The sequence below is a fragment of the Oryctolagus cuniculus genome, chromosome 5 (genome assembly GCF_051225735.1).
Source record: "Oryctolagus cuniculus isolate XC-2025 breed Fujian yellow rabbit chromosome 5, ASM5122573v1, whole genome shotgun sequence".
Lineage (NCBI taxonomy): Eukaryota > Metazoa > Chordata > Mammalia > Lagomorpha > Leporidae > Oryctolagus > Oryctolagus cuniculus.
The window spans coordinates 153,595,933-153,623,919 of record NC_142871.1 but is presented as its reverse complement, the minus strand read 5'-3'; the positions used below and the strand labels follow the sequence as shown (position 1 = coordinate 153,623,919).

The 27,987-nt window shown below is 42.7% G+C and overlaps 1 protein-coding gene and 2 long non-coding RNA genes across 3 annotated transcripts; all 3 read right to left on the bottom strand.

Moving 5' to 3' along the window:
• Positions 1–1,765: 1,765 nt before the first annotated feature.
• On the bottom strand, positions 1,766–8,764 carry LOC138846666 (uncharacterized). Its single transcript, XR_016234775.1, has 2 exons — positions 8,565–8,764; positions 1,766–3,775 (listed from the first exon to the last, which is right to left on the bottom strand). It is a non-coding gene; the product is annotated as an uncharacterized LOC138846666 (long non-coding RNA).
• Positions 8,765–13,090: 4,326 nt separating this feature from the next.
• LOC100346716 (histone H2B type 1-H) lies at positions 13,091–14,105 on the bottom strand. Its single transcript, XM_008262468.5, has one exon. It carries the CDS (start codon positions 13,608–13,610, stop codon positions 13,230–13,232), a length of 381 nt encoding a protein of 126 aa, XP_008260690.1. The 5' UTR covers positions 13,611–14,105; the 3' UTR covers positions 13,091–13,229.
• Positions 14,106–23,227: 9,122 nt separating this feature from the next.
• LOC149126802 (uncharacterized) lies at positions 23,228–26,605 on the bottom strand. The gene is made up of 2 exons (XR_016234773.1): positions 26,304–26,605; positions 23,228–25,141 (listed from the first exon to the last, which is right to left on the bottom strand). It is a non-coding gene; the product is annotated as an uncharacterized LOC149126802 (long non-coding RNA).
• Between the last annotated feature and the right edge of the window lie 1,382 nt (positions 26,606–27,987).

Sequence of the window (27,987 nt, the reverse complement as noted above, 5' to 3'; positions counted from 1 at the left end):
CAAGACACTTGGGCACATTCAAAGTCATCATGTAATGTGAATTAAAAGGAGGGAGAAGTACCCTGGGTATAGTCTCCCTGTGTAATCAGGAGCAAGGTGATATAAACAAGAAATGTTAACCAATTTGGAAGTTGGCAGGAGCTGGTTCTTGCCATAACTAAAGGCCGGGTGGCGAAGTTCCCCAGCGTACAGCCTGCCTCTCACAAACCCCAGCCACATGATGTTTTGCAGGCTGCTCTTACAAAACACCATGTTATCAAGTTATTCTTCAAGGCTGAATCATTGGCTTTAATCCTATCTCCACCTCTCACAGGCATCCAGAGCAGAGCAGCCCAGTCTGGATGGTTTTAATCTTCCCACCGGCAGGCACCTCAAGAACAGATCCGTGCTGTGGTGAGTTCAGGGCCTGGATGACTGGTTGCAGCCCTTCCCAAAGTGACCCTGAAAACTTGCTGTTCCTCCCCCATGCTGCAAAATCCAGCCCCTTCTTTGCAGCTTCAATAAAACCCCAGAAAGACCAAATGGAGGATGCTGCTCTGCTACCTCCTCATTTACCAGTGCGTGAAACTTTCTCTTTCCTTCATCCTCAAACCTTCGTCCTTGTTGGTTTGAATCCACCCAGTTGACAAAGACCAAGTTTCTGGTTACAGCTGGACAAAAGCTCAACCTCTTCTCTCCCTCAACACCCACCCAGCCAGCCAGCCATCCACACATTATGCCCTTAAGTGTTTGTGTTGTATGTGTTCAGTTTGCAATGCACAAAGCTGGGGAAGCAAGAGTATGACACAGTGGCATCCTGGAGCCTTATTCTCAGAGAAGGTAAATTGGGGAGAGAAGTGGGGCAGTGGCATTGCTCACGCATCCATCGCATCACACATCTTCCAGTCTCTGTTTGAGAAAAAGCAATATGTGCAAAGCTCTGTTGACTTCTGCCCTGAATCATCGCTTCCTAGGTTTTATCTCCAAGATTAATGGGTGAAAGTGTGTGAAACTGTTTTTTAAAGATTTATTTACTTATTTGAAAGTCAGAGCTACACACAGAGAGGAGAGGCAGAGAGCGAGAGAGAGAGTGAGAGTGAGAGAGAGAGATGTCTTCCATCCGATGGTTCACTCCCCAGTTGGCTGCAACTGCTCTGGAACTGTGCCGATCCAAAGCCAGGAGCTAGGAGCCTCCTCCAGGTCTCCCACTCAGGTGCAGGGGCCCAAGAACTTGGGCCATCTTCCACTGTTTTCCCAGGTCGTAGCAGAGAGCTGGATCAGAAGTGGAGCAGCTGGGACCCGAACCGGAGCCCATGTTGGACGCCGGCACTGCTGCAGCCGGCAGCTTTACCCACTTCGCCTCAGCGCTGGCCCTGTGAAACGTTTTTGAATCATTTTGTATACCACAGGTAGAAATGAAAACCAGGTAGTGCTTCCAAGTGCATACTTCTTAGCGCTCAGTCCCCATGAGGACTTGGGAGCTCTGCATGGATATGAAAATCATGTCAAGGAGGTTTCCTATCAAATGCCACGATCCCAGTGCAGGGTTGGAAGCTGCTGGAAAGCTTCATTGTCTTAAGCACTTGGTCCAAAACCGAGTTTCCAGAAACCTGCTCCACTTTTGATCCAGTTCCCTGCTGGAGTGCTTGGGAAAGCAGTGGAAGATGGGCCCCTGCTCCTGGCCTCAGCCTGGCCCAGCCCTGGCCGTTGCAGTCATTTGAGGAGTGAAGCAGTGGATGGAGTGCCGCTCCCTTGCCCGCAAAGGAACGACACTGTTCGCAGCTTATCGGTCTTCAGCAGACTTTTAATGGGAAAAAAACAGGGACAGTGAAAGAATGAAAGGAGGAGAGTGGACAGGAAAGCCCCCTCCTTCCTCAGCACATAGCTTATATACAAAATCTGGCCAATTGCAAGCGGGCTCAAGTCCATGCACGGAACACTCCAATCCATCGTCTGTTCACGCAGTGTGCATGCGTCCTCGGGCCAATCAGATGAGGTGTCACGCAGCAGGCAGGCTCACTGCGCGGTGCTTGGCGCCATCTTGTTGTTTACAACATTCTCAACTCCTCTGGAACGTCCCGACCATGGGAAAGCATTGCCCTAACTGAAACTAGCAACATTCGCCTTGTGATAAAGACACAGCAACAGCTATCAGACCGACCTTGACGTGGGGGCTCCATGGCTGCGCATCCCATGGAGCCCCACATCTCCCCCTTCTTTATTATTTAAATGGTATGGAAACGTGCCTGTCTTAGGTACCCAATGGCGCGCTACCTGCTTACCCGTCATGGAGGTAATAGGAAGCCTGTCCTACCCTCTGTCTTAGGTTGCTAGGAGCGCCCATCAGTGTTTACCCGTCTTTGACTACCGCTCCATCATGCTAAGCCATACTTCTTTATTGGGGTGAGATCGCAAGGTGGCCAGCATAGCCTGTTGGATTATCAAGTTGGTATTCTGCTGATGGAGTGCTAAGGCTCTGATCCATCTGGCTATGAAGGCAAGGCCCAGCAGTATCATGACACACAAGCAACCGATAACGACCCATTCTTTAACTTGAGCCCTGTCTTAGGTAGGTACAGGATGTGGAGTGCCTTACCCATTTTTGAGTACCATTTTAGCCCAACATTAGGTGAGAGATGAAACATACAGCCAAATATTAATTATTTTTGATTACAAAGGAGGTTTGGTACAAAGTTTTAACTGATGAATGTCAGTCCATACAGACTGTAGCGAAGATAGCACAAATTGTAGAACACATGGAAAACATCCCATACAAAGTATGAAAATCAGTAACAATCTAGCCCGCATTAATAACCAATGAATCCATTGAAACCCTTCAAATGTTAGTGGGTTAGTATTAAACATATGTTGCATTTTACTCTTAAGTTTATCCATAACAGACTCTATATATGGCATTGTTAGTAATGTTAAAACAACATTCCCCTGGAACAGATTTACAGCCTACATGATCTTTTAACAGCAAATAATCGATAGCTGCTTGGTTTAAGAGTACTCCTGAACGAACTTGATCCAATTTTTTAGCTATATTGGATAGCGCAGTAGCAGTACAATTGATTGTTTTGGTCACCAAACATGTAAGCCTTTGTAGTCCATGATTATTTTCATAAACCAATCCAGGAACTCCCACTAGCTGCATAGCCATGGTGAAAGCAGGTCTCCAATTAAGATGACATCATCATCACAGTTCTCAGGTAATGAGCATCACTGTTGTGCCTTTGGAAATACAGATGTTAGCATTGGGGCCACACGGCCCAATGAGCAGTTGTGAAAATCATTAGGGGCTAACAATGTAAAAGCAAATTGGTTGCATAAAAATACCCATCCCTTAAGAGCCCATGTCCCATACCAGTGCTGGATCAGGTCCATTCCATTGATTGGCGATAGGATCCTTTCATTTTACCATTGTTCTTACCCCAGCTGTTTGTGGATGCCACTGTTGAATAGCTGCAAGACGACCATCTTTATCCAATGTGAAAAAATTTAAAATGAATAAAGCATGTGAGAGCCATTTGTTAGGAGAATGGGCAAGAACCCTAAACTCCCCCTTTTGTTTATATCATTAAAATATTGTTTTAAAGTGTGATGTGTATGTAGAATATTGTCTTGACCCTGAGGATTATAAGGAATGTCAGTAACATGAGATAGAAAGTTACACAAAAATTTCTGAAAGAGGCAGAAATATAAGCAGGTCCATTATCCATTTTAATCTGCTTTGGAGTTCCTAGGGAAGCAAAAGCTTGTAAGCAACGGGCTATAACATGTCTTGTAGCTTTACCTGTATGTAAGGAAGCAAAAATAAATTAAAACAAGCATCAATAGACACATGTATATATGTTTGTTTACCAAATTCCATGAAGTGGGTGATATCCATTTGCCATAGTTGATTGGGGGAATAAATCACAAGGAATAATGTGAAAGTGAGGTACTGGTAACTGGATGGAGCAAGTAGAACAGAATTTTACAATTTGTCAAGCTTGTTCTTGAGTAGTATTATGTTTTAAGTGTAACGTATGAGCATTTAAATGATGTAAAACGTGATCTTTTGTTGCTGTATCAATAGAATATATGCATAGAGCAGAATCTGCCAAATGATTACCCTCTACCAAAGGTCCAGGAAGGTTGGAATGTGCTCGAATATGACCTATAAAGAAAGGACAGGTATGCTGTCGAATGACAGTGCAAATGCGAGAAAACAAAGGAGAAGCAGCTGAGGATCCAGGAAGGAATGAACAAGTGTCCAATTGAGGCACTGATAGGAACACATATTTGCTATTGGTGTATATGTTAACCGCTACATCCAAAGTAGACCGCAATGCAAGTGCAACAGCAACTAATTCAACTAGCTGTAGAGATGAAAAAGAGGTGTTAATAACCGTACGGTGACCATCACAAATTACAGAAGCTTGACCTCCTTTTAGGATATTGAATAAAGGTTTAAGGTCTCCTGTTGTGAGGTGGAGATGTGCAGAAAGCAAATTAATATTCCCCAGAAGTTTTTGAAACTTATTTAAAGTCTGTAAAGAATCCAATTGTAAGGTGACTTTCTGTGGAAGTATTTTTCATGGGTACAATTGGAAGCCTAGATATTGATAAGGATATTGAAGTTGCATTTTCTCAGGGGCTATGATAAGACCAAAAGCAGATGATTGCTCTTTCATTATTGTTAGACATTTCATCTCCAAAAATTCCTCGGGTCCAGCTATTAAAATATCATTTATATAGTGTATAATATATAAATTGCTATATTTTTTGCAAATTTTTTGAAGAGCAGCATCAATGAATTGTTGGCACAAAGTAGGGCTATTAGCCATTTTTTGAGGTAAGATCCTCCATTGGCATCTTTGTATAGGTTCTTGAAAATTTACTGATGGAACACTGAAAGCAAATCGGGGACAATCTTTTGGATGTAAAGGTATAGTATAAAAATAATCTTTTAAATCTATTATTGTAATATAAGAGTCTTTTGGAATTGCAATAGACAATGGTAAACTTGGTTGTAAAGCCCCCATAATTTCCACAGTAGCATTAACAGGCCTAAGGCCTTGAAGCAATCGCTATCTCCCAGATTTTTTTCTGATAACAAAAATAGGACTATTCCAAAGAGAATTAGAAGGAACTATATGTCCTGTTGTTAATTGTTCTTCCACCAATATCTGTGCAGCATTTATCTTTTCCTGTAGTAAAGGCCACTGATCCACCCACACGGGATTATCTGATTTTTATTTTATTTAATTTTTTGCATGGGGCACAGGCTGACCAGTAGCCATCAAGGGAAACCCAAGCCTCTCTGGTCATGATTGACAGTTACAGTAACTGGAGATGTGATGCTTTGTTGTTGTTTCTCTAAACCCTTACCTGGCAAATGACCTTGTTGAAGTATGTTAATGGTAATAATCTTACTTGGACTATGTATGAAAGCCCCCATTTGAGTTAGAATATCACGTCTCCAGAGATTAACAAGTAATGCAGCCAAAATATAGGGGCGACAGGCTCCAGCATTACCTGCTTTATCCTCCCATTGTAGCAATTTGGAACTATGTGTTAATCTTTGACTCCGACCAATACCTTGCAATTGAGTTATGGTAATTTTCTTTTTTTTCCAATTTGTGGGCCAGCTTGCTGCTGAAATAACAGAGACATCAGCTCCAGTATCTAAAAGACCACTGAATAACTTTTTATTTAATTTTAAGAAAAATTTGGGTTGGTCCTTAGTTATGGGTTGTATTCAATAAGCATTAGAAGATCCAAAACTGTTATTTTCTCTTTTATTTAAAAAAAGACCTACCAATTGAAGAGAAGGGGAACAGAATCAAGTGAGCAATGCATTGTCCTGGAGGTAAAGTTACATTATTGGCTTGAGTCATAATTTTTATCTTACCAGTAAAGTCAGTGTTTATAACTCCAGGAAAAACCTGTAACCCTTTCATAGTTATACTACTTCTGCCCAGTAGGAGACCAAAAATCCCAGTTGGCAAAGGACCAAAAATCCCAGTAGGGAGGCCTTGTGGGCCCATCTCAGGGGTCAATACTGTATAGGAGGTGGCACTGAGGTCCAGTCCTGTACTACCCTCTGTGGCTCCGTGGGGGAAATTGATGGATTTAGGCTGTTCTGCTGAGGAACAAATGTCATGGCCCCCAAAATTTGTTGGGATGGGGCCTGGGGCCAGCCCCGCTTTTAGTTTTCTGAACTTTATTTATTTAAGGAATTATCGTTTTTATCAGTTTTGGAGTGACATTTATTGGTTCAATGCCTTTCCCTTTAGCACCAGGGGCAAATCCCAGGAGGAGGGGCTTTTTTGATGTTTGACTTTTGGACAATATTTGTACATGTCCCTGTTGCCCACATTGATAGCACCCTCATTTATCAGGCATAGTCCTCCTTGTTGATTTTTGTAATGACATACCAAGCAGAGTGGCAGGTCCTGAATGTTCTGTTTTTTAAATTAATTTATTTTGTTAATTTTTTATTAAGGGGACTGTTACAGAACACCTCAGCCACAATAGCCAATCGATTCATGTCTGCGTTGTACTCATGTTTTGTAGAATTTACAGTACTATGGGCATTACTAAGCAATTTTTACACAGCACCAGAAAATGATCCATACTGAGAATTAAACATCATTAGTAGTCATCACCCACATGTTCAACGTCCAGCATGACTGCGTGTTCCCCCGGGATGGAACAGCAGCAGCAGAGGCTTGCTCCGGCTCTCCCTTAAAGCCCCCAAGGACAAGGGTGGCTCATTGTCAAGATCTTAGGCAAGCAGTGCGTCCCATCCCGGATCTTGGCCAGAGAGCCGAGACACGAAGCATGCCCACCTGTTTATCAGAAAACATTCCTTTATCCCCTCCCCGGGAGCTGGCCAGGCTCCCAAGGAGCAGGAGAAGGTTATCTGGCAGACAAGTTACTTGTTTATCAGAGCCAAACAAAGACACAAGCCTCTCCATCCCAAAAATCTGTCCTTACATTTGGCCCTAGAGTTGCACCAAGGTATAGGCATAATTAACACATCATACGAATATAATACAAATTTTCTATACAAATATACATCCAGCAATCAAACACAATAATATTCAATATGTTTCAAGGATAAATTGAAACATATCTGAGGGAACTAGCCTCTTATTATCTGTAATTATTACATTTCTACAGGTGTGTGGAATCTTAACTTCTTGCGGCATATTTTGACTTACATTTTTTTTTGTAAAGCAAACCAAGCATAATCTGCTCAAGCATTCCTATCAATAATAGGGGTAGAGTTAGTACATAAAACAAAAACAAAATGGGTAGTCCGGACACTTTGTCACCACAATTTCTCATTGCACATAGTAATATTAACTTTATAACAGAGAACATTTACTTCAAATGAAATATTTAAATGCAAGGTGAGGGCTGTCCAGTGTACACTGATCTATATTTTTTACTCCCAGTGTTTCTTATTCACAACACCCTCTTCAGCAAACCAAGGACTAATTGTTTCAACAGCACTGATAAGCTGCTCTACGGTTTGTTTCTTTAACCCTATTCTCTACATCTGCAACAAAGTTTTCACAGCCTTTGTCACGGCTTACTTTGTTTCTTTAAATGCACATTTAAGTTTTTTCTGAGGAAATCCCAATGTTGCTTAGTCACGACTCCTTTTTCGAACCAAGGACTGACTATTTTTATAGCATTAATGAACTGTTCTATGGCTCGCCTTGTTTAACCCTATTTTCTGTATTTGTAATGGAGCCTTTATAGCTTTTTTTTTTTTTTCTTATTTCTAGGGGCCAATTTAGGGAGAGTCAATGGACGATACCGCGGCGGCGGTTCGTCCTCTAAGGAGAAATTTGCTAGCTTAGTCAAACTGGGATATAAATGAGATGGCCCCCTCGAGCGCAGGGGTGCACTCGATGGGGGATGGTCCTTCACTGAATTTTCCTCTGTCTCATCCAGTGGCTGGTCCCTACAGGGACCTTTGTCTGTCTGTTTCCTGTCCCACTGACTACCACAGTCACTAGACTGACTATCATGCCGAGACTCCTCCTGAACCTTCTCTAGGAGCTCGCATCCTTCATCAAGTAAAAGCCCTATGCTCTCAGTGGGGTCCTGAAGTGTCTGGTCAGTGAGTTGCCATAATCTAAGTATTTCTGCCGGCTCTCCGGCTGCTTTCAACTGTCCCCCTACTCTCCGCCACTGTTGCTCATCTAATTCGCCACCTTCCACAAACTGTGGTGACGTCTTGGCAACAGCCCTAGTGAATGCACCCACTGTGGCCGCCTTAACGGGCGTCCCCGCCGCTTTTAACAAGCAGCTCAACAGCATGTGCAACCTAGTGGTGGACGGAGAATAGTCCATTTGGAGGTAAAAAGGAAGTTTCTGAGTATTGTCCATTTCGAGGTAAAAAGGAAGTTTCCGCCTATTTCCTGGCGTTTCTTAACACTTTGTACTCCAGCCTTTTAAGGGATTCCTTTACCCTTTTTACTGGCGCTTAATTTCCCCGTCTTTCCTTGACGGAACCGCGGTTTCTATTCTTTCCCCAGCTGGATTTCCGTGCACTCGCACGCTTACCTTTTGTTCCTTACCTATTCCTGCGTGGAAAAAGTGGTCCGGATCCGAGTCACGGCACCACTTGCCGCTCCCTTGCCCGCAAAGGAACGACACTGTTCGCAGCTTATCGGTCTTCAGCAGACTTTTAATGGGAAAATAACAGGCACAGTGAAAGAATGAAAGGAGGAGAGTGGACAGGAAAGCCCCCTCCTTCCTCAGCACATAGCTTATATACAAAATCTGGCCAATTGCAAGCGGGCTCAAGTCCATGCACGGAACACTCCAATCCATCGTCTGTTCACGCAGTGTGCATGCGTCCTCAGGCCAATCAGATGAGGTGTCACGCAGCAGGCAGGCTCACTGCGCGGTGCTTGGCGCCATCTTGTTGTTTACAACATTCTCAACTCCTCTGGAACGTCCCGACCATGGGAAAGCATTGCCCTAACTGAAACTAGCAACATTTGCCTTGTGATAAAGACACAGCAACAGCTATCAGACCGACCTTGACGTGGGGGCTCCATGGCTGCGCATCCCATGGAGCCCCACACGGAGGATAACTCTCACTCTCCTTCTCTCTCTCTCTCTCTTTGCCTTTCAAATAAGTTAATAAATAAATCTTTTAAAAAAGCTTTTTAGGGGGCAGATGTACTGTCATTCAGACACAACTTGAGAAGCCCACTTCTCAATTCAAAAATGCCCTTCAGTCCCAGCGCTACTTGGGATTTTACTCTCTTCTAATTCACATCCTGGGAGGCAATGTGGGTGGTTCAGTATTTGGGTCCCCCCTGCCATCCGTATGGCATCCACGTGGCCCAGCTCTTGTTCTGAGCATGTGGGGAGTGAATCAGAAGATGGAAAATTTCTCCCTGCCACTTTATCTCTCCTTTTCAAATCAGTAGAAATGAATCCATTAAAAAATATATATTTAGAGTCAACATTATGGTGCAGCAGGCCAAGCTGCCACCTACAATGCTGGCATCCCATGCAAGAGGCGATTAAAGTCCTGGCTGCTCCACTTCTGCTTCAGCTGCCTCCCAATATGCCTGAGAAAGCAGCATAAGATGACCCAGGTACTTGGGCCACTACCACCTATGTGGGAGATCTGGATGGAGCTCCTGGCTCCTGACTGCGGCCTGGCCCAGCCCTGGTGATTGTAGTGATTTAGGAAGTGAACCAGGGGTGGAAGATCAATACCCTCCCCTCCCCCACCTCCATTACCACCTTTCAAAAATAAATAAATCTTTTAAATACAAATACATATATTTAAATACCATTTTGAAAGGCAAGTTTGTTGACCAGGCATACTGCATTGGTCAACATTCAAGCCTGAACTTCTCCTCATTCGTGTTTCTCAATTTCCAGGAGAGTGAAATTTCTAGGGTATTGGCAGATGCCTGTATCAGTCAGCTAGGATTGCCCAAGGTACAGAACAACAAATGGTGGGGACTGCTGGGGCTCAGCTCTGAATGAGGCCTCTCCCAGGGAAGAAGGAGTCTGGAAGCTGTCCTGGCAGGTGTCTGGGTTTCCTGCCAGGACCAAGGATTTCCATTTACTGTGCCCAAAACTTAACATTGTTCAGTAATTCACACCCACCTGCCACATCTCCTTTCTTGAGACAACTTTATCTCTAGATTTCTGCTCCGGTTTTCTTCTAGGTTTGTTCATCATGACTTAGGATTTTTTGTTTGTTTGTTTGTTTGTTTGTTTTTTTCCTATCTCCTATAAAGTTTGAAGTGCTTTCAGGGTAAAATTCAATTCTATTCTACGCTGGTAACATTAAAATTTCTATTGAAAAATTTTTTGTTATGTCTGTGTCCAGTCCAGATGTCATTTCTGAATTCCAGACTCTTATATATAACTGTCCACTTAATATCTCCAATGGAATGCTTAAGGGATTTTAAAAATTGTCACACCTCAGACTCCCATATTTCACCCTTTCTGACAGTTATTGAGAATCAGTCGGGGAAACACACAGCATTGTAGGGTAGTGAATGAGCATATAATCTCTAGCAGAATACTGCCTTGGAACCAGCCCCAGCTCCACACCTCACTCACATTCTAGTCCATTTAAGGGAAAGAATAGTTGATCCCAACAATGACATGTTGAGAGGATGGAGTGCATTAACCTTCATAAGGACCTCGGCATAGACTGCGAAGCATGTAAGGGGCTGTCAACGTCAGCTCCGTTTTTCCTTTGCCCCTTTACCCCAGGTCAGCAACAAGTTATTTTGGTTTTCTGCCCCAAAATCTAACTTTAATAATCTCATCAGGGTTATTGTAATAAACTTTAAATCTTCTCCCTTGCTTCTCCTCTACTTTAAAAAAATCGTTTATTTTGAAAGGCTGAGAGACAAACAGAAGGAGAGAGAGCTCTTAACTACTGGTTTAATCCCAAATACCCGCAGCTGCTGGAGCCAGGCTGAGGATAAAGCGGTAGCCTAGAGCAGAGTCTTGGTCTCCCATGTGGGTGGCAGGAACCCAATTATCCTGATCCATCAGCACTTCCTCCCAGGGTCTACACAGGCGGAAACGCGAACGAGTGGGAGCAGGGAATCAAATCTGAAATGTGATGCAAGAACTTTAAAATTTTTTTATTTATGTTTTTCTAAGTTTTATTTGTTTATTTGAAGGCAGATAGTGGGACAGATCTTTGCTAGTTCACTCCACGATTTCCACAACAGCCAAAGCTGGGTCAGCCTGGAGCCAGGAGCCAGGAACTCCAGTTTTCCCACCTGAGCGGCAGGGACCCAATTACTTGGCCATCCTCTGCTCCATTCCAGCTGCTTTAGCAGGAAGCTGGATCAGAATCAGGGACAGGACTGGACTCCAGGCATTCTGGTGAGGGATGTGGACATTCCCAAGGGTGACTTAACCTGCTGCACCACAATACCCACCTCACACATAGGCATCTCAATGACTACACTAAACGTTCGCTACTGCCTTCTATTTTTAACCCCGTAAAATCCATTCTCCGCATTGCACCCAAAGTGCAAAACTTTTCTCGTATGGTGCCCAACATCTTCAAGCATCTATTTAACCTCCAGTCCCAATGATTAACCCTTTACCTTTGTCCACTAATCTCCCACAATACGGGGTTTATTTTATTTATTTATCTTAGCAAACATTCCTTTCTGCTTAGTTTTGTGGAACCAATAGTTTAGTGGCTCTTTCATCTAAAGCATCACCTACTCACTATCACAACACTTGGTTTTATTTCTTCACAGCAGTCAGAATTTCCTATTGATCTTCCTGAGCAAATTGTTTCCATTCTCTCACCAGGGTATCAACTCTTTCTTGCTCACTGCAGCATCTTAAGGCCTGCCATTTGCAGCTCAATTCACAAAGCCAAGAGATGGAATCAACCCAGATGTCCATCAACTGATGAATGGATAAAGAAATTATGGTATATATACACTATGGAATACTACTCAGTGGTTAAAAAAAATCACATCCTGTCTTTTGCAACAAAATGGATACAAACCATTATACTTAGTGAAACTAGCCAGCCCCCAAAAGACAAATACCATAGAGTATCTAAAATGTAACGTATAGGAGTTTATTGAATTTTGAGATTTGGTGATTGTTTACAGCCCTGTCTCTACTGTTGAGGAACAGTGTTTCTTTTTCCCCTTCATATTATTTATTGAATTCTTTGCTTACTGTAGGATTAATCTTATGAATATAAAGAAAACTGAAAATAGATCTTTGTAAAAATGAAGAGTGGGAATAGGAGAGTGGGGAGGATGAAGGGTGAGAATGTGTGTGGGGGTAGGGTTGGGTGGGAAGAATCACTATGTTCCTAAATCTGTATACATGAAATTGGTATACCTTAACTAAAATTTCTTAAAAAGTGAAAAAGAGAACTCGATTCTAAGTTGAAAAAAAAAAGAGAGAGAAAATGCAATCAATTTGAAGAAATGCTGAGGGAAATCCTTTCAAGAGCTCTCTGATTGGATTTTTTATCCACTGCTGCTTTGTTGTCAGGCTCCTTTATTCCTTCATCACTAACTTTCCCTCCTATCCGTTCAGTCTCTGGCAGCCAGCAGCAGGGCCCTGGAACCACCCTGATCCTGTCAGTTCCCGCCCAGGGCTGGTGTGCTGCTGGTTTGTGAAAGGAGGCAGGGCTTGGGGGAGTTTCTCCTAACAAAGGCCTCTTTGAGATGGTTTAGGATTCAGCAAATCTAAAAAGCACTATTGCTAACGTCGTGGAACATTGCCCGTGGCCTCAAACAAAATCAGCTTGGAAAAACCTTAAGGACTCCAGAAAACTTAAACAATGGACTGGAGTGGGTGGAGAACTACTAATTAGACACAGCAGAGGTGGAGAATGGTGTCCTAGAGAAACCCAAGCTTTTAGAAAGCGGATTTTGAAACCTCTGTGTCCTACACGGGCGAAGTTCACAGTATCTGCCAATAACGCACTCATTCAACTCCAAAAACTGCAAGGACACACTGCCTACAGTCGGGTTAAGGCACTTGGAAAGCAACCTCACACTGGCTCCCAGAGTCCTAAGGTCTACCGGTAATGTGCGTGGAACCAAATACAGCAATTACACCGCCCGAAGCCAGTAACCACTAGTGCTCTCTCCAACGGCAGATTTCCAGCAACAGCACGAGGAGTGCGCAGCTCTCCTTCTGAAAGCGTGGGTGGCTCTGAAAAGAGCCTTTGGGGTGAGGGGCTGCGGCGCCGACCCGAGCGCTCACTTGGAGCTGGTGTACTTGGTGACGGCCTTGGTGCCCTCGGACACGGCGTGCTTGGCCAGCTCGCCGGGCAGCAGCAGGCGCACGGCCGTCTGGATCTCGCGCGACGTGATGGTGGAGCGCTTGTTGTAGTGCGCCAGGCGCGAGGCCTCGCCGGCGATGCGCTCGAAGATGTCATTGACGAACGAGTTCATGATGCCCATGGCCTTGGACGAGATGCCAGTGTCGGGGTGCACCTGCTTGAGCACCTTGTACACGTAGACCGAGTAGCTCTCCTTGCGGCTGCGCTTGCGCTTCTTGCCGTCCTTCTTCTGCGCCTTGGTCACCGCCTTCTTGGAGCCCTTTTTCGGGGCCGGGGCCGACTTCGCAGGGTCAGGCATGTTATCTTCTCTTCGCTGGAGAAAAGGAGAAAATGAAATGCGAAGAGCTGGAGCCTGGCTGTTTATAGACAACTTTATGCAAATCAGGGTTTAGTGTTTGCGGTTCTGATTCGTTGGTGCGTTTGATGACGGAATGCAAATAAACCACCGGAGCTCTACCCTCCCATTGGTCAGATCCTGAGAGCAGTTTTCCAACCGTGAGGCCAGCTTCTCTAACCTAGGTAATATAACAATTTCTCTTTACTTCAAAAAAAGTTAGATTACTTTGCTTATTAACTTAAAAAAAAAATAAGAATTGCTCTCATGTTTTGAAGCAAAGCTGTTGGCCTGGTATGTCCCTGAATTACAAAGCCCGTTTATGATCTCCTGGAAAAGATTTTTGCCTTTGAATTTAGTTTGTAGACCAGTGGGAGATAGGAAAAATTGAGAATTGGCAACCTGTATTCACCCAGACAATTCCTACCACAGTTTTTCCTATTGTGCACCAAGCGCTCAAATCCAGGGTGAAAATAAACCATGGGTGAACCACATAGAAAAAAACAAAGTAACTTGGAAAAGAGCAAATGGCATCAATTTAGCCACATATCAAAGATCTGAAATAAATAGTTCTTTAGCCTACCTAGCGAAAATTAAAGAAATAAAAAAAAATGGAATTTCTTTGGCTGAATGTGACTTTTTAGCTAATTCTTCCATTCCCATCTTTCCTTTCTGCAGTCTCCACAGATTTAATTTTCTTTTTTAACTCTTCATCCCTACCCTTCCACCCACCAGGCCGCTGACACTGCCTTAAACCTTCCAGGCAGGTTTCCACAATGTGGCAGGTTAATCTAACAAAAGTACGCTACTAAATTTATCTGTATTTTTGTGAAACAAGTGACTCGTTTGTTTTTCTTGCTTCAGTTGTGAGCATAAAATCTCCTGACAACCTATTCAATGTCTTTATTCTTAGTCCCAATTTAGTCAATGTACAATGTTCAGAAATAATAGTGCTTTTTATAGGTTCTTAAAAGCATCTATGATGAATATTACCATTTTTCTGTTTTATAGAAAAGGAAATTAGAGCACCAGAGGACAGACATATTGTCCCAAATCCCACTGTTTGTCAATAGTGTAGCTGAATTTATGCAGGGTCTGGCTTGAATTTGGACCCTTAACCACAAGAAAACTGAGCTACTCTGATGGATTGTTTTAGAAAAAGAGAGAAATGCTTATGTTACTCTTATTTTAAACACCTGATAGACAAATTATTACTTCTTTTTTTTAAAAAAGATTTATTTATTTACTTGAAAGTCAGTGTTACACAGAGAGAGAAGGAGAGGCAGAGCGAGAGCGAGAGTGAGAGAGAGAGAGAGAGAGAGAGAGAGAGAACCATCTGCTAGTTCACTCCCCAATTGGCCACAACAGCTGGAGCTGTGCTGTTCTGAAGTTAGGAGTCAGGAGCTTCCTTGGGGTCTCCCATGCAAGTGCGGGGGCATGCTCTTCTTTCCCAGGCCACAGCAGAGAGCTGGATCGGAAGTGGAACAGTTGGGACTCAAACAGGTGCCCATATGGGATGCCGGCACTGCAGGCGGCGGCTTTACTGGCTATGCCACAGTGCCGACCCCTAAAGTATTTCTTTAGGGTGACATGTTATGGTGCAGTGGGTTAAGCTGTCACCTGTATATACCATGAGCATGGCATGTGGGTGACAATTTGATTTCTAGCTGTTCCAATTCAAATAAATGAAATAAATCTTTAAAAAGTTTTTTTTTAATGTCTAAAAGAGACTGTGAGAAATGCAAATGGTTTAATTATATAGGATATGTAGTAGGAAAGTGTAGAAAGAAAATGAGACAAAACTGAAATTCAGTTCTGTCCCATCACCCTTAAAATATAGAACACATAAAACTTAAGTTGGGTAATAAATGTAGCATTTATGGTAACTTTTTAAAAATGTTTATTTGTTTATTTGAAAGGCAGAGTTACAGAAAGAGAGGGAGAGACAGAGACCTTCCATCTGTTGGTTCACTCCCCAAATGGTTGCAATAGCCAAGTCTGGGCCAGGCTGAAGCCAGTTCCCTGGAGCTTCATCTGGGTCTCCCACATGGGTGGCAGGGACCCAAGCACTTGGGCCATCATCTACTGTTTTCTGAGGCCTCTAGTTGGGAGCTGGGTCAGAAGTGGAACAGCTGAGTCTCAAAGTGGCACCCATATGGGATGCTGGCCTCATAGGCACAGGCTTAACCCACTACACCACAGCACCAACCCCAGTACCAAGTTTTTGATTTCTGAGACTATTTCAGTGGAACTGACACAGACGTGTTATAATAGGATGGAAATCATAATCCAGAGCTTAGATAGCCTTTATTATTATTAAAAATGAAAACACAGATTGTCCTATAAATTGGACACTGGGACAGTATACTGTCTTTTTCTTCCATTCGCTTCCTGCTAATGGCCTGGGAAGGCAGGGAAAGATGGCCCATGTGCTTGAGCTCCTGCCACCTGGATGGAGTTCCTGGCTCCTAGTTTTGGCTTCGGTCAGACCTAACTGTTGTAGCCACTTGGGGAGTGAACCAGCAGATGGCACAGCTCTCCCTCTTTCTATTGTTCTGTTTTTCAAATAAGTAAATATTTTAATAGAAAAAAAAATCTTAGGCATGATGACAAAAAGTAAAGCAGGAATGTTACATACAAAGGTAGACATTAGCCCATGTATGTGAGAGGGGCCGGGATAAAAACAGGGAAGCCAGTGTAGTTGAATGAGAGAAGACATGGGATGCTGGAGTCCCAAGATCCCACTGCAGAGCCTGTCCCACCAATGGCCTCCTATATGCATGTCAGAGAAATTTTCTTTAAACATGTGAATTAACTCATTATCTTTATCACAATTATTTTTCTATTTTAAAGTCATTTTAATCTCTATTGCTGATATACCTCCGCAAAAAAAATTCCCTTCTACAAATTAAATCAGTTTTGTTGATGGAAATTAGGGCTTGGTAGTGAGTTCTGAGGATCCTATTAAATTAGTTTAATCGCCTTCACTGATATGATAAATCTTATGTTTCTGATAATTCAGTCAAGGCAGACCTAGCTTTGGTGATTAAGGTTTCTATTGTGTTCATGTGTTTAGGGTTTGATGATCTAGATCAAAGGAATGAAGCAAAGTGAAGGAGCATGGTGCAGAAACACCAGCTCTATGAGGACTGGAGTTTTTGCATATTGTGTTCACCAACGTATGTCTCACACATGGCGCAGTACCTGGCACACAGTGCCTTCATGTAAGTATGCAAAGGTTAGCAGAATATTCCAGGCTAACATATGCCAGCTGAGCATGAGGTTTATTTTTAAATAAAGTGGATTTTTAAAAAAATGCAAAAAGGAGTTTTGGTCACCCCTTTCTTCTGAACAGGGAGAGAGAAAGCCTTTTCATGGACCATGACCTCCCTGTACTAGAAAGAAAGTAACATTCTTATCACCACAGATGTGGAGTCGAGGCCAGGAAAAGTCTTGGGAACAAACCTCCTTAGATCAACCGTTATTTTCCCAGTTACTTTCCCACCAGGAACTGCCCTGACCCAAGCGCCTCACTTGTCACGTTTTCATAGTTTAGTGCTCTTTCTCCAACTCAGTGCTTGTGAGTTCAGCTCTAACTGCTGCTTTGGGTCGTCATGTGCTTGTGAGTTCTCTTATGCTTATGCACTTGTAGAATTTAATACAATGCATATACTTTTTCCTATGGATGTCAGAATAATTCTTAGGCTGAGATAGAAACTCTAAAAGGGTAGAGGAGAAATTTTCCTCCCTCTACAAATATTTTCCTTCTGAAGTATGAATAGCCTGTCTTTTCAGATATGTACCTAAAATAAGAGGTTGGATTGTTATTCAATAGAAAAATTTTACCTCACCTTCCTGATTAAGTATCTGTTGCTATTTCTTATTCAGTCTTTGATGTTGGAGCTGTATTTTTTTAGGTTTAAACTTGTTTTTTTTTTTTTTAAACTATTCATTTGAAAGATAGATAAACAGAAATAGCTGCTGGTTCAGTCCTGAAATGCCTATAACAGCTGGAGCTGGGTCAGGCCAGAGTCAGGAATTCAACCCGGGTCTCCATGTAGATGGTAGGCACCCAAATACTTAATGATCAAGTGCTCTCCCACAGGGTGCACATTAGCAGGAAGCTGAAATCACCAGTGCAGCCACGACTCAGACCTTTTCCTTTCCTGCATCCCCTTTCCTTTGCTGGGCCTGAATCCTAGAGGAATGGTCTTCATTGCCCCTTGCCCTTTGCTTTTCAATGACTTTAATCTGATTGCTTCCTTTCAACTAGGACTATGCTACTTAAACTGTGGTGCCCGGACCACCAACAGCAAGTTGTCCTGGAGCTGGTGAGAAACATATACTCCAGCCCAGAGTCTGGACCAACAAGATTCCCCAGGTGATGTGGATGCACAGTTATTGTTGAGAAACTGTGCTAGGGAGCTGGTGGTACATTTGCCTTGGTCTCCTTCTGCAGAGGAGCGAATTGCATTATAAAACAAAGGTCATATCTCTTTTCAATTCTTTGTCTAGGATCATTCTTTTTATTATTTTTATTAGCATTGCCTTTATTTACTTGTTAGTTTTTTACCTTTACTATTTCCTTATCAATTTGATAGTTGAGAATTTGATATATTTCCATTGTGAGTGAAATTAAAAACCATTGATTGAGAGGCAAATCACTAAGAACTCATTTTAGGTGTGATGCTTTCTACACCTGGACTCAGATTTCAGCTTTCCAGTGAGATTTCGCTCTGAAAAATACATTTATTTGTACAAATGTACATGGTCAGTCTGTGAGAAGGCACAATACCTATAAGGGAACATGAGGCCTCTTCAGTCTGATTTCTTTCCAATGCAGGACAAATATGAATAATAAAACAAGAACATTGTCTGTAAGAGTTGACCAATTTCTCCAAAGCTTAACCAATTTTAGAAGCTACTATTGTGCTTCTAAAATTGAAATTGTGGCTCTCCAAGACAAAGCAATGGATGCAGATTTGCAAATCATGACTAGATGAAACTGGTTACTATACAACACGAAAGACCGCTGAGGAATGTCCCAGAGTGTTCATTCCATACCTCCTAATATCAGTAAAACACACAGGATACAGGGGAGACACAGTTTTCCAGAGGTTGTGTCAAATAGAAAAGAAATCCAGGGATACAGATATTTGGTTGTGGGTTGATACCGCTTAAGACACCCTGACAAGAGGGACTCCATTTTAGAGCACTTGAGAAAGCACCCCCTTCCCCCATTGTGAGACTCTGGTCTGAAACTAACTATGGTCTAAAACTAAGATAATAACAGTATGCCTCATCCTGCCTGGCAAAACATAGAAATCCCCTAGCATGACTGCTCAAGCTTCAAACAGATAGGCTGCACCTGGATCAATGTCAAGATTGTCATTTGTCTATGTCCCACATATGATTTAGGTTGGACCCTGGACTAATGTCAAGACTGTAATAGGTGCTCTCAAGATTGTAACTGATATAGTTTCTCATATGCTTTAGGTCAGCTAGACCCTAGCAACCACGTGTTCCCCCTCCCCTCCTTGTGGTTTTTGCCTTTATAAACGCTGTTGCTTTAAGCACAAGCTGGCTCTCTACCACCACATTCTATCAATGTGGGGTGCTCCTCTGCACTAGCTCAGGCACCACAACACCGTGTCCCACATCAGACAGAGGGCCTGGGTTTGATTACTTATCCTAGCTCCTGACGACACACAGCCTAAGAGACAATGGTTATGGATCAATTAATTGGGTATCTGCCTTCCACATGGAGACTTGCATAGAGTCCCTGGCTCCCATCATTGGTGGGACCCAGTTCCGGCCATTTGGAGCGTTTGCAGAGTAAGCCAACAGGTGGGAGCCTGGTCTATGTCTGTTTGCCTCTCAAGTAAATTAAAAAAATTAGAAAGTCGGGTTTGGCAGTAAGGGATTTAATTCAAAACTATCATTGATGAGAGAAAGCAACTGAAGAGTGACAACCTGAGGAACATGATTGTTGCGTAAGATCCACACATTTCTCCAGGGTTAGGCCAAAGTATTTTTGTTTAATAGGGAAGGGTGTAAACGGTTAGATGTTGGGTGTGGGGAGAAGGGATGAGGAGGAGGCATGACTGGATGGCAAGAGATCAGAGAGTATGTTTTGGGAAAACTGGCCTCAGCTCAGCTGGACCCTGCCAGGGGCCGTGATGAAGATAGGGCAGAGTGCAGGGGCCTGAGGGAAAGAGAACAATTACAGTTTTGTTAGTGAGCATCTTATTCTTGTTGATTAGTGGGGACATACAGTTCAGCTTATCACTCATGAAGGAATGTACTGACAGAGTTTGTGGACTCAAAAGGCTTCCATAGCCTTGGCAGCTCATGACAAGACCTCAGGTGATCACTGACATCATAAAGAGTGTCCACTGTTAAATCAACAACAGGAGTCACTGTGCACTTGCTCCCCCTGTAGGACCTCTGTCCTTAATGAGTTCTACTATGAGAACTAAAGGTAAAACTAGTCTTCAAACAGTACTTTATACTTTGTGTGTCTATGTGGGTGCAAACTGTTTAAATCTTTACTTAGTATAGGGTTGGTCATCTGTATACAAAGATAATTAAAAAGACAATTAAAAATGAATCTTAACGAAGAATGGGATGGGAGAGGGGTAGGAGGTGGGATGAGAGTGGGGTAGGAGGGAGGGTATGGAGAGGGAAGAACTGCTATATTCCAAAAGCTATACCTATGAAATTTATATTTATTAAAAAAAAAGCTTTCTAAAAAAAGGAAAAAAAAAAGTGGGAATTAGGAGGGACTGTGTTAGACCCTGTCCCACTGGATGAACAGGAGCATCCATGAGTCTCACTGAAGATTTGTGGTGAAGCAAATGTGAATTGAGTGAAGCAATTTTGGAACAGAACAGGGTAGGGGGGTTCCTGCGATTATGGCTGGTTCCCAGATCAAGGTTAGTATCACCAGTTAAAATCGGGGACTGAAATTCATGGAAAGAAAGTAAAGTATTAAATACATTGTGCTTATTTTGCTGCAATCTGGAATTAGTGAAACATGTTATGTGTAGCAACATACGCTGAACACCATGGAAGGTACTTGTTCAGGTAAAGCTCTGAATCCCAACTGCTTGAAAGTCTTCTGAGGCAGCAGTAATCTGGTGAAGGGTATTACGGAGACCACAAGATTGTTAGTTTAAAAATGAAATTGGCTACTATGAGTCTACTCCAAGAAGATCATGGAAAATAGAATTAAAAAGATAAGTTAAGGCTGGCGCCTCGGCTCAATAGGCTAATCCTCTGCCTGCGGCACCGACACACCGGGTTCTAGTCCCGGTCGGGGTGCCGGATTCTGTCCCGGTTGCCCCTCTTCCAGGCCAGCTCTCTGCTGTGGCCCAGGAGTGCAGTGGAGGATGGCCCAAGTGCTTGGGCCCTGCACGCCATGGGAAACCAGGAGAAGCACCTGGCTCCTGCCTTCGGATCAGTGCAGTGCACCAGCCATGGCAGCCATTGGAGGGTGAACCAATGGCAAAGGAAGACCTGTCTCTCTCACTGTCCACTGTGCCTGTCAAAAAAAAAATTAATTTTGGTGTAAAAAAAAAAAAAAGGCAACCCAGGCATATAAGAGGTCATCATATAGTTAAGGGAAAATGATTAATAAAATTGATAGTAAAAAAAATGGATTTCAAATTTTTGCACCAGCATAAACTTATCTTTTAATTATATTTTTCAATGAATCTTTTTAAATACTTTTATGTGCTTATAAGTAAGCAGCTTTCTCTGATAGACCTTTTTCCCCACAAAAATTCTCTCCAGATCCAAGAACAGGGTCCCCCCACCCAGGTTTACATAAAATACAATTCCAAAATATCCGTGGATATGAACTGAAATGTAATGTATTGTAAGGCCTTTTGCTGTGTAATTCTGATGGAAGTTTTTTAAGTTTTTTCACCTTTCTCAGAAGGCATATGTCAGTTCTGGAATATGTTCAATACTTTACCTATTTATGCTTTTTTATGTTTTAATAAAGAAAAATCAGGCATGCAAAAAATGTGCCTTAATAGTTCTTTTCTTTTCTTTTTTTATTTAAAAGTCAGAGTTACACAGAGAGATAAGAAGAGGTAGAGAGAGAGAGAAAGAAAGAGAGAGAGAGAGAGAGAGAGAGGTCTTCCATCTGCTGGTTCACTCCCCACATGGTGGCAACCGCTGGAGCTTTGCTGATCCAAAGCCTGGAGCCAGGATCTAGGAGCTTCTTCCAAGGCTCCCATGCCAGTGCAGGGGCCCAAGGACTTGGGCCTCTGCTACTGCTTTCCCAGGCCACAGCAGAGAGCTGGATTGGAAGTGGAGCAGCTTCACTTGCTAAGCCACAGCGCCAGCCCCAGTGCTCCCTCTTTTGAGTCTAAAAATAAATCTTGCATGAATATAGGAAGTAACAATGAATAATGACAAGGGAAAAAAGTCATGGGAAATGTTTACCAGGAAAATGCATCTATAGCAATGTGAATATCAGATACAATAGAATTTGAAGGTAAAGGTATTAAGGAAAGAGAATGACACTGTAAGGACTTCTATTGAAATGTGGAAAACAAGCTATTCTGGAAAGTCCTTCTGAAGCGAAATGCTTGAGGACTAGAGAAACTGGAACGCATGGACCAGCATGTTGTTACCCTGCTAAGAAAAAACCAAGGGATATTTCCTGAAACATTCGGGTCAAGAGAACCTAGGAGCCAAAACTAAGGTGCTAAACTCTCCAGCTTAGAGTTCCCTGAGCCAAATACCGTTCTCAGGATTTTGAGCTTTGGAGAAGAGAATTTTGGGCTCTAAAAATTGAACAAACACCCAGCATAAAGCCAGTGTCTTCTGAGAAAGTGTAAACTGGAGGGGAAACAAAACAAAACAAAAAAAATTGAGCAGTTTCCTGGGAAGAAAACCTATCTGTCTGTACTGGGCTCTGCAGGGGAGGGCAGAGGGAATTATCGCCAAGGATGTAAGCATGGATTTACCTAGATTCTGAGATTTGTAATGAAAGTGTTCTGAGCCTCAAGTGCCACAGGTCACAGTATCTGCCCCCCAGGCACCCCCTCTGTGGCCCCCTCTGTCCAGTGCATTGTGAAGACAAACATAAATTTCTCTGAAAGGAAGCAACTTGAAGCAGAATTCTCTAGATCTACATTAATTACTCATTATGTAATGACTGAGCACCTCTTACATGCCAGACACACCCTCAGGGATTTGGGATGTCCAAGTATAAGATAGTAATAAATGTCACCAAGCAGCACACGAGGCAGGGTTCCCAAGAAATATGGGCCTTGCTCATCTTGCCCCCTCAGACAAAGAATATTGGATACTGAATTATCAGAGACTACCAAAGAGCTCTTTACTTAAAGCTTAAATAAATGAGATGTGGAATAATAAACAAGTAGCAGGAAATGTCAAAACAAGCAGCTATGCAAAAGAACAACATGTGCAAATGAAAAAACTATAAACATAGTGATACAAGAAACATCAAAAGTAAGATGTAACAGTCAGGGCCTGGTATGCACTAGATGATGGAACCCTTGACAGTGTGAGACAATAACCTGCACAATTAGAAGGAGAATTTCAAATGTACAATTATAGGGTAACCCTTTAATACACTATTCTCAGGAAGTCATATAACAGACAATGGAAGATGCTTATGGCTACAGATTATTTGAATAACACAATAGACAAGTGATCCATGATTCCTTCACTTAACATACAGAACGTCTAATTTTTTCAAAACACACATTGGATAATTACAGAAAATCAATCCAGGCTTCAGAAAGTGTTACAACATGTACCAAAGGATCAATTTCATACATATTACACTCATTCATCATATTTTAATTGAAGAGCAACAGAAAAATTGTGATTTTTTTTGAAGATAGTAAAAACAACAAAATCTCTCCAAATACTTAGAACCTAAAAATCACATCCATAAACACTATGGATTAAATTGAAAAATGGATAGGAAATTATGTAATATTTTGAAAGAAACATTTTTAATATAATATATATGAAAATTGCAAGATGTATCTGAAGTGGCACTTTATATATGTATGTATACATATATAATATTAAATGCATATATTAAGGAACATATATAATATAAATGCATACATAAAGGGACAATAAACAATGAATATATATAAAATAGATATACAACAAAAGAAGCTAAAATAAGAAAGTTGAAATAACTGAAAGAAAAGAAATTTTAAAGGAACAAAATTGAACATGGAGATGATCCATAAATCAAAAACTTGTTCTTTGAAAAAAAATTGGGTGTGCTTGTGCACGGCAGTGAGGATGTTACAGGAACATTGATGTTGGGCAGGCATTGTGGCACAGTGACACCCACATCCAGCTTCCTGCTAATGGACCTTGGGAAGCAGTGGATGATGGTCCAAGTGCTGGAGTCCATGTCACACATGTAGGAGACTTGATAGGTTCCTAGCTTTGGCATGGTCAGCACTGCTGTGGCAGGCATTTGCAGAGTGAACTAGGAGATGGAAGATCTCGCTCTTCTCTGACTCTCCTCCTCTCTCTCTCTCTCTGTGTCTCAAATAAATAAATAAATAACTCTTTTTAAAAATAAGCAATACTGATATTGAAAAGAAAGTAATTATGGAAAGGAAGACAAAAAAATCACCAGAGAATGTTATAGATAACTTTTAGAAAAAAATTAAACTTAGAAAAAATTATAATTTTCAAGAAAATGTAAGAAAATTGACATATGGAACACAAATATGATTAAGGAACTAGGATAGACAATTAAAAATCTCTTATACTCATTAACCCAAAGGATGCCAAACTCAGATGGACTTTACAAGTTTTAGTGAATTTTAAGAATTAATGACCCCTGTTTTAGAGAAACTGTTTCAACAGAAAATGGCTCTCTTGAACAATTTTAAAACTGCATAATGTTAATAGCTAACTGGAGAACAGTACAAAAAATTAAAAAAACAGAAAAGAAAGAAAACTATCCCATCTCACTATGTGAACATGTACCTTTTAAAAAAGCCATTTAAAATGCAAGAATGTGGAAATCCAAGAGCTATGGTACTAAAAATATGTAACAGTATATTATACAGACGTTATTTCAAGAATACAATAAAATTTAGCACAAAAAAGAGGGGCCAGCGCTGTGGGGCGGTAGCCTCTGCCTCTGCCTGTGGGACTAGCCATTGTGGCCATTTGGGGAGTGAACCACAGGACGGAAGACCTTTCTCTCTCTCTCTCTCTCTCTCTCTCTCTGTCTGCAACTTGAAGTCTCAAGTAAATAAAATCTTAAAAGAAAAAAAGAAAGAGTGGTGGGCCTTGACAGTACATCGAGACGTATGCACACGCGCGACAGCCAGTGTGGCAGTGGTCCAGGTGCAGGCAGCAGTTTGCAGCAGGCGTCTTTGCTATTTCCTGAGAGCCTCTTCCACCAACACTAATTGCTACAGAGAGCTCGTCACTGGTTGCTTCGTGTCTTTGGGACCCAGTCCCTGTATCTTGGGGAGTGAAGGGAACGAGTATGTTAAAATATTTTCCGGCCCAAGGTTCAACTCCCACTGTTTGCTAAAGAAATCTGGTTGATTTATCGTTGCTGAATACCTTCAATGCAGAGCATGGGGGCTCGGCCTGCATATAGGGTACCAGGGCGGTGAAGCCTAAGAGACACATCCCTGAAAACGGGAGATGGAGGTTGAGTGGGTGTGTGTAACAGCAGAGAGCAGCGCAATTACTAGGGAGAGAACAGTGGAAATCTCACCGATTTGTGAAAAGCAAGCTCTTGGTTATTTCTGCTTTAATTTGTGGTTATCTACATCAATTTCTAAGACTTACCAAGAGATAGCACTTTCAGTGCATCCCTTAATGGAAGGGACCCCGGAGCTAATTCTGCTTGGGTCAGGGTGCCCTCTGCTGTTTATCATCTGTATGACACTGGGCAAAACGGAGATACAGGGCGTAGCTGCTATGAGGATTAAATGAGTTAACATTTAAAAAGCTCTGGGTGTTTAGTTTTAAAATGTAAATAAAAATAACTCTGAAGGGGTGGCTCCACTCATTTTCAGGGGTATTGTCTTTCTTGGCCTCTAGGCATTTTGCCTTTGTGGGTTCCTTCCTCTATTAAAATAAGATCAATAACAACACTACATTACATAAAAAGTAATACCTATTTTTTTCTTCTACCCATATGGTTCTTTTTATTCTTCTCCTTTTACAGGAAATTACAATTTTTATGAGCTTCTACAATAACTGAGGGCCCTATGCACTGTGCCTCCCGGATCACTGGATATGGATTCTGTGTGCACCTGAAGATGAAATGTTAAAATATAACTAGGAGGGGCCGGCCTGTGGCATAGAGGGCTAAGCCTCCTCCTGCAGTGCCGGCATCCCATATGGGCGCCGGTTCCCATAAAGGCTGCATCCAGCCTCCTGCTAATGGCCTGGGATGGCAGTGGAAGATGGCCCAAGTCCTTGAGCCCCTGCACCCGCATGGGAGACCTGGAATTAGCTCCTGGATCCTGGCTTCGGATTGGCGCAGCCCTGGCCGTTGCGGCCATTTGCTTAGTGACCCAGCCAGATGGAAGACCTTTCTCGCTGTCCCTCAATAAAATCTTTAAATATATATATATAACTAGGAAATAAAAATTATACACATTCACATACATGAATCCTCACACGAGATGACCTATGAGCAGCAAGGTTTTTTTTCGCAGATGCCCAAGAAACAGGCGACGCTGGGAGACTGAAACTGAACTTTTCTTCTTGCTTCCTCACTCAAAAACAGCGAGAAGTCAAGAGGTCAGGTAAGGCTGTTTCCCCGCTTCTCGGTCCTCAAACGTCTCGAGCATCGACTTTCAACTGTAAATGACCAGAGCCGCTTGTTTAGAGGCTCCAAACACCCGGAGACCGCCTACAGAGAGACCTCATAATGCGGCAGCCACTCGCCACTTCCGGGCGCGGGCGACGCGATGACGTCATCTCACGGGCTGCCCAATGGGGAGCCGGAGCGGCTGAGCAAGGCGCGGGCGGAACATGGGCTCTGGCGTCAGACGGAGGGGGCGTGGCAGGAGAGCCCTTTTGTGGGGGCTGTGGAGGGATGGGGTTTGGGGAGTGGGCGTGGCAGGTGTGGAGGGGCGTGGCCGCAGAGGCCACGGAGAGCTGGCATGGAGGAGGGGGATTCGTTTCTGGCTCCTTCGTAGCCACACCCGGAACAAAGCACCCTCTGCCTTTTCAGGACCTCTCACCTTTGTGATTTGGGGCGCTTGGGTGACTATTTGTAACATCGTTTCAAATCAGTTCCCGTTTCAAATCAAATTCCTCAACGATGGTGCCCCGATCAGCAAGCAGTAGCAGCATCCCCTTGGGTAATTTAGACATGCGAATTATCAGATACTATTCCAGATTTAGCAGATCAGAAACTATGCAGTTAACTCCCAAAAATCTGTTTCTAAAAAAATCTGTCAGGTGATTTTGATGCAAACTCAAGTTTGCGACTGTTCCAAAATATTGTATTCACCTTAATTCACATGTAAGGTGTAACTTCTCAAATGGCAGCTATGCCAAACTACGTTTCTGTTTTCTTCCAAAACCAAAATATGTGAGGAAGATGACACAAAAGCAGGTAAGTAGATATGTATGTTGGTGGGTAGGTAGGTATAAAGACGGATATGGAAACAGGTAGATGCCAGTGAATAGTCTTTTTCTTTTCTTGCTGTATGAAGTATGAGAATGCTGAAGACCATTCTCAGCAAGCAGACTGTGTCAACGTGCAAGAAAATGTCCATGTCAGTTTGCAAGGACAATTACTGTCAAGGGTCCTCGAGGTACCCTGCAGAACAACCTCACTCATGTCATTGTAGAACCCAGTCTCAGAAAAAGAAGAGGATCGGGACTGACCAATGGGGCAAAGGAAGGAAGGGCAGCTGTTCACACCGCCTGCAGTGATGTGCAGCCTGCAGCCAAGGGGGTTACTCTGGGCTTAGCATTCATTCCCAGGTGCGGTCTGTGCCCCCTCACTTCCCGGCAACGTGCTTAACTCCAGGGGACTGGATCTCTTGTGGAAATACAAACTTCCTTGGGTGGAAAGTGTATCTGTAGGGTCTGGTTGAGACCAAGTGTTGCTTGTTTAGTGTCTCCAGCCCAGAAAGATGAGTTAATCTTTGAAGGAAGTGACATTGGCTTGTTTGAAATTCCGCTGTTTCAATCCAACAGGCAACATCAGTTAAAAAGGATTTCAGAAAAGTTTTGGTATCTGTCTCTGTAAAAGGAACAGTTCAACGGGCTGATGAGTAAGATCTGTAAGTTGTCCAGCTACTGAAACAAGAAGCCAGAGTGTAGGTCTAATTTG

Bases quoted from the DNA above. Each gene is read 5' to 3' on its own strand.
- LOC100346716 (XM_008262468.5), bottom strand. From the start codon at position 13,610: ATGCCTGACCCTGCGAAGTCGGCCCCGGCCCCGAAAAAGGGCTCCAAG.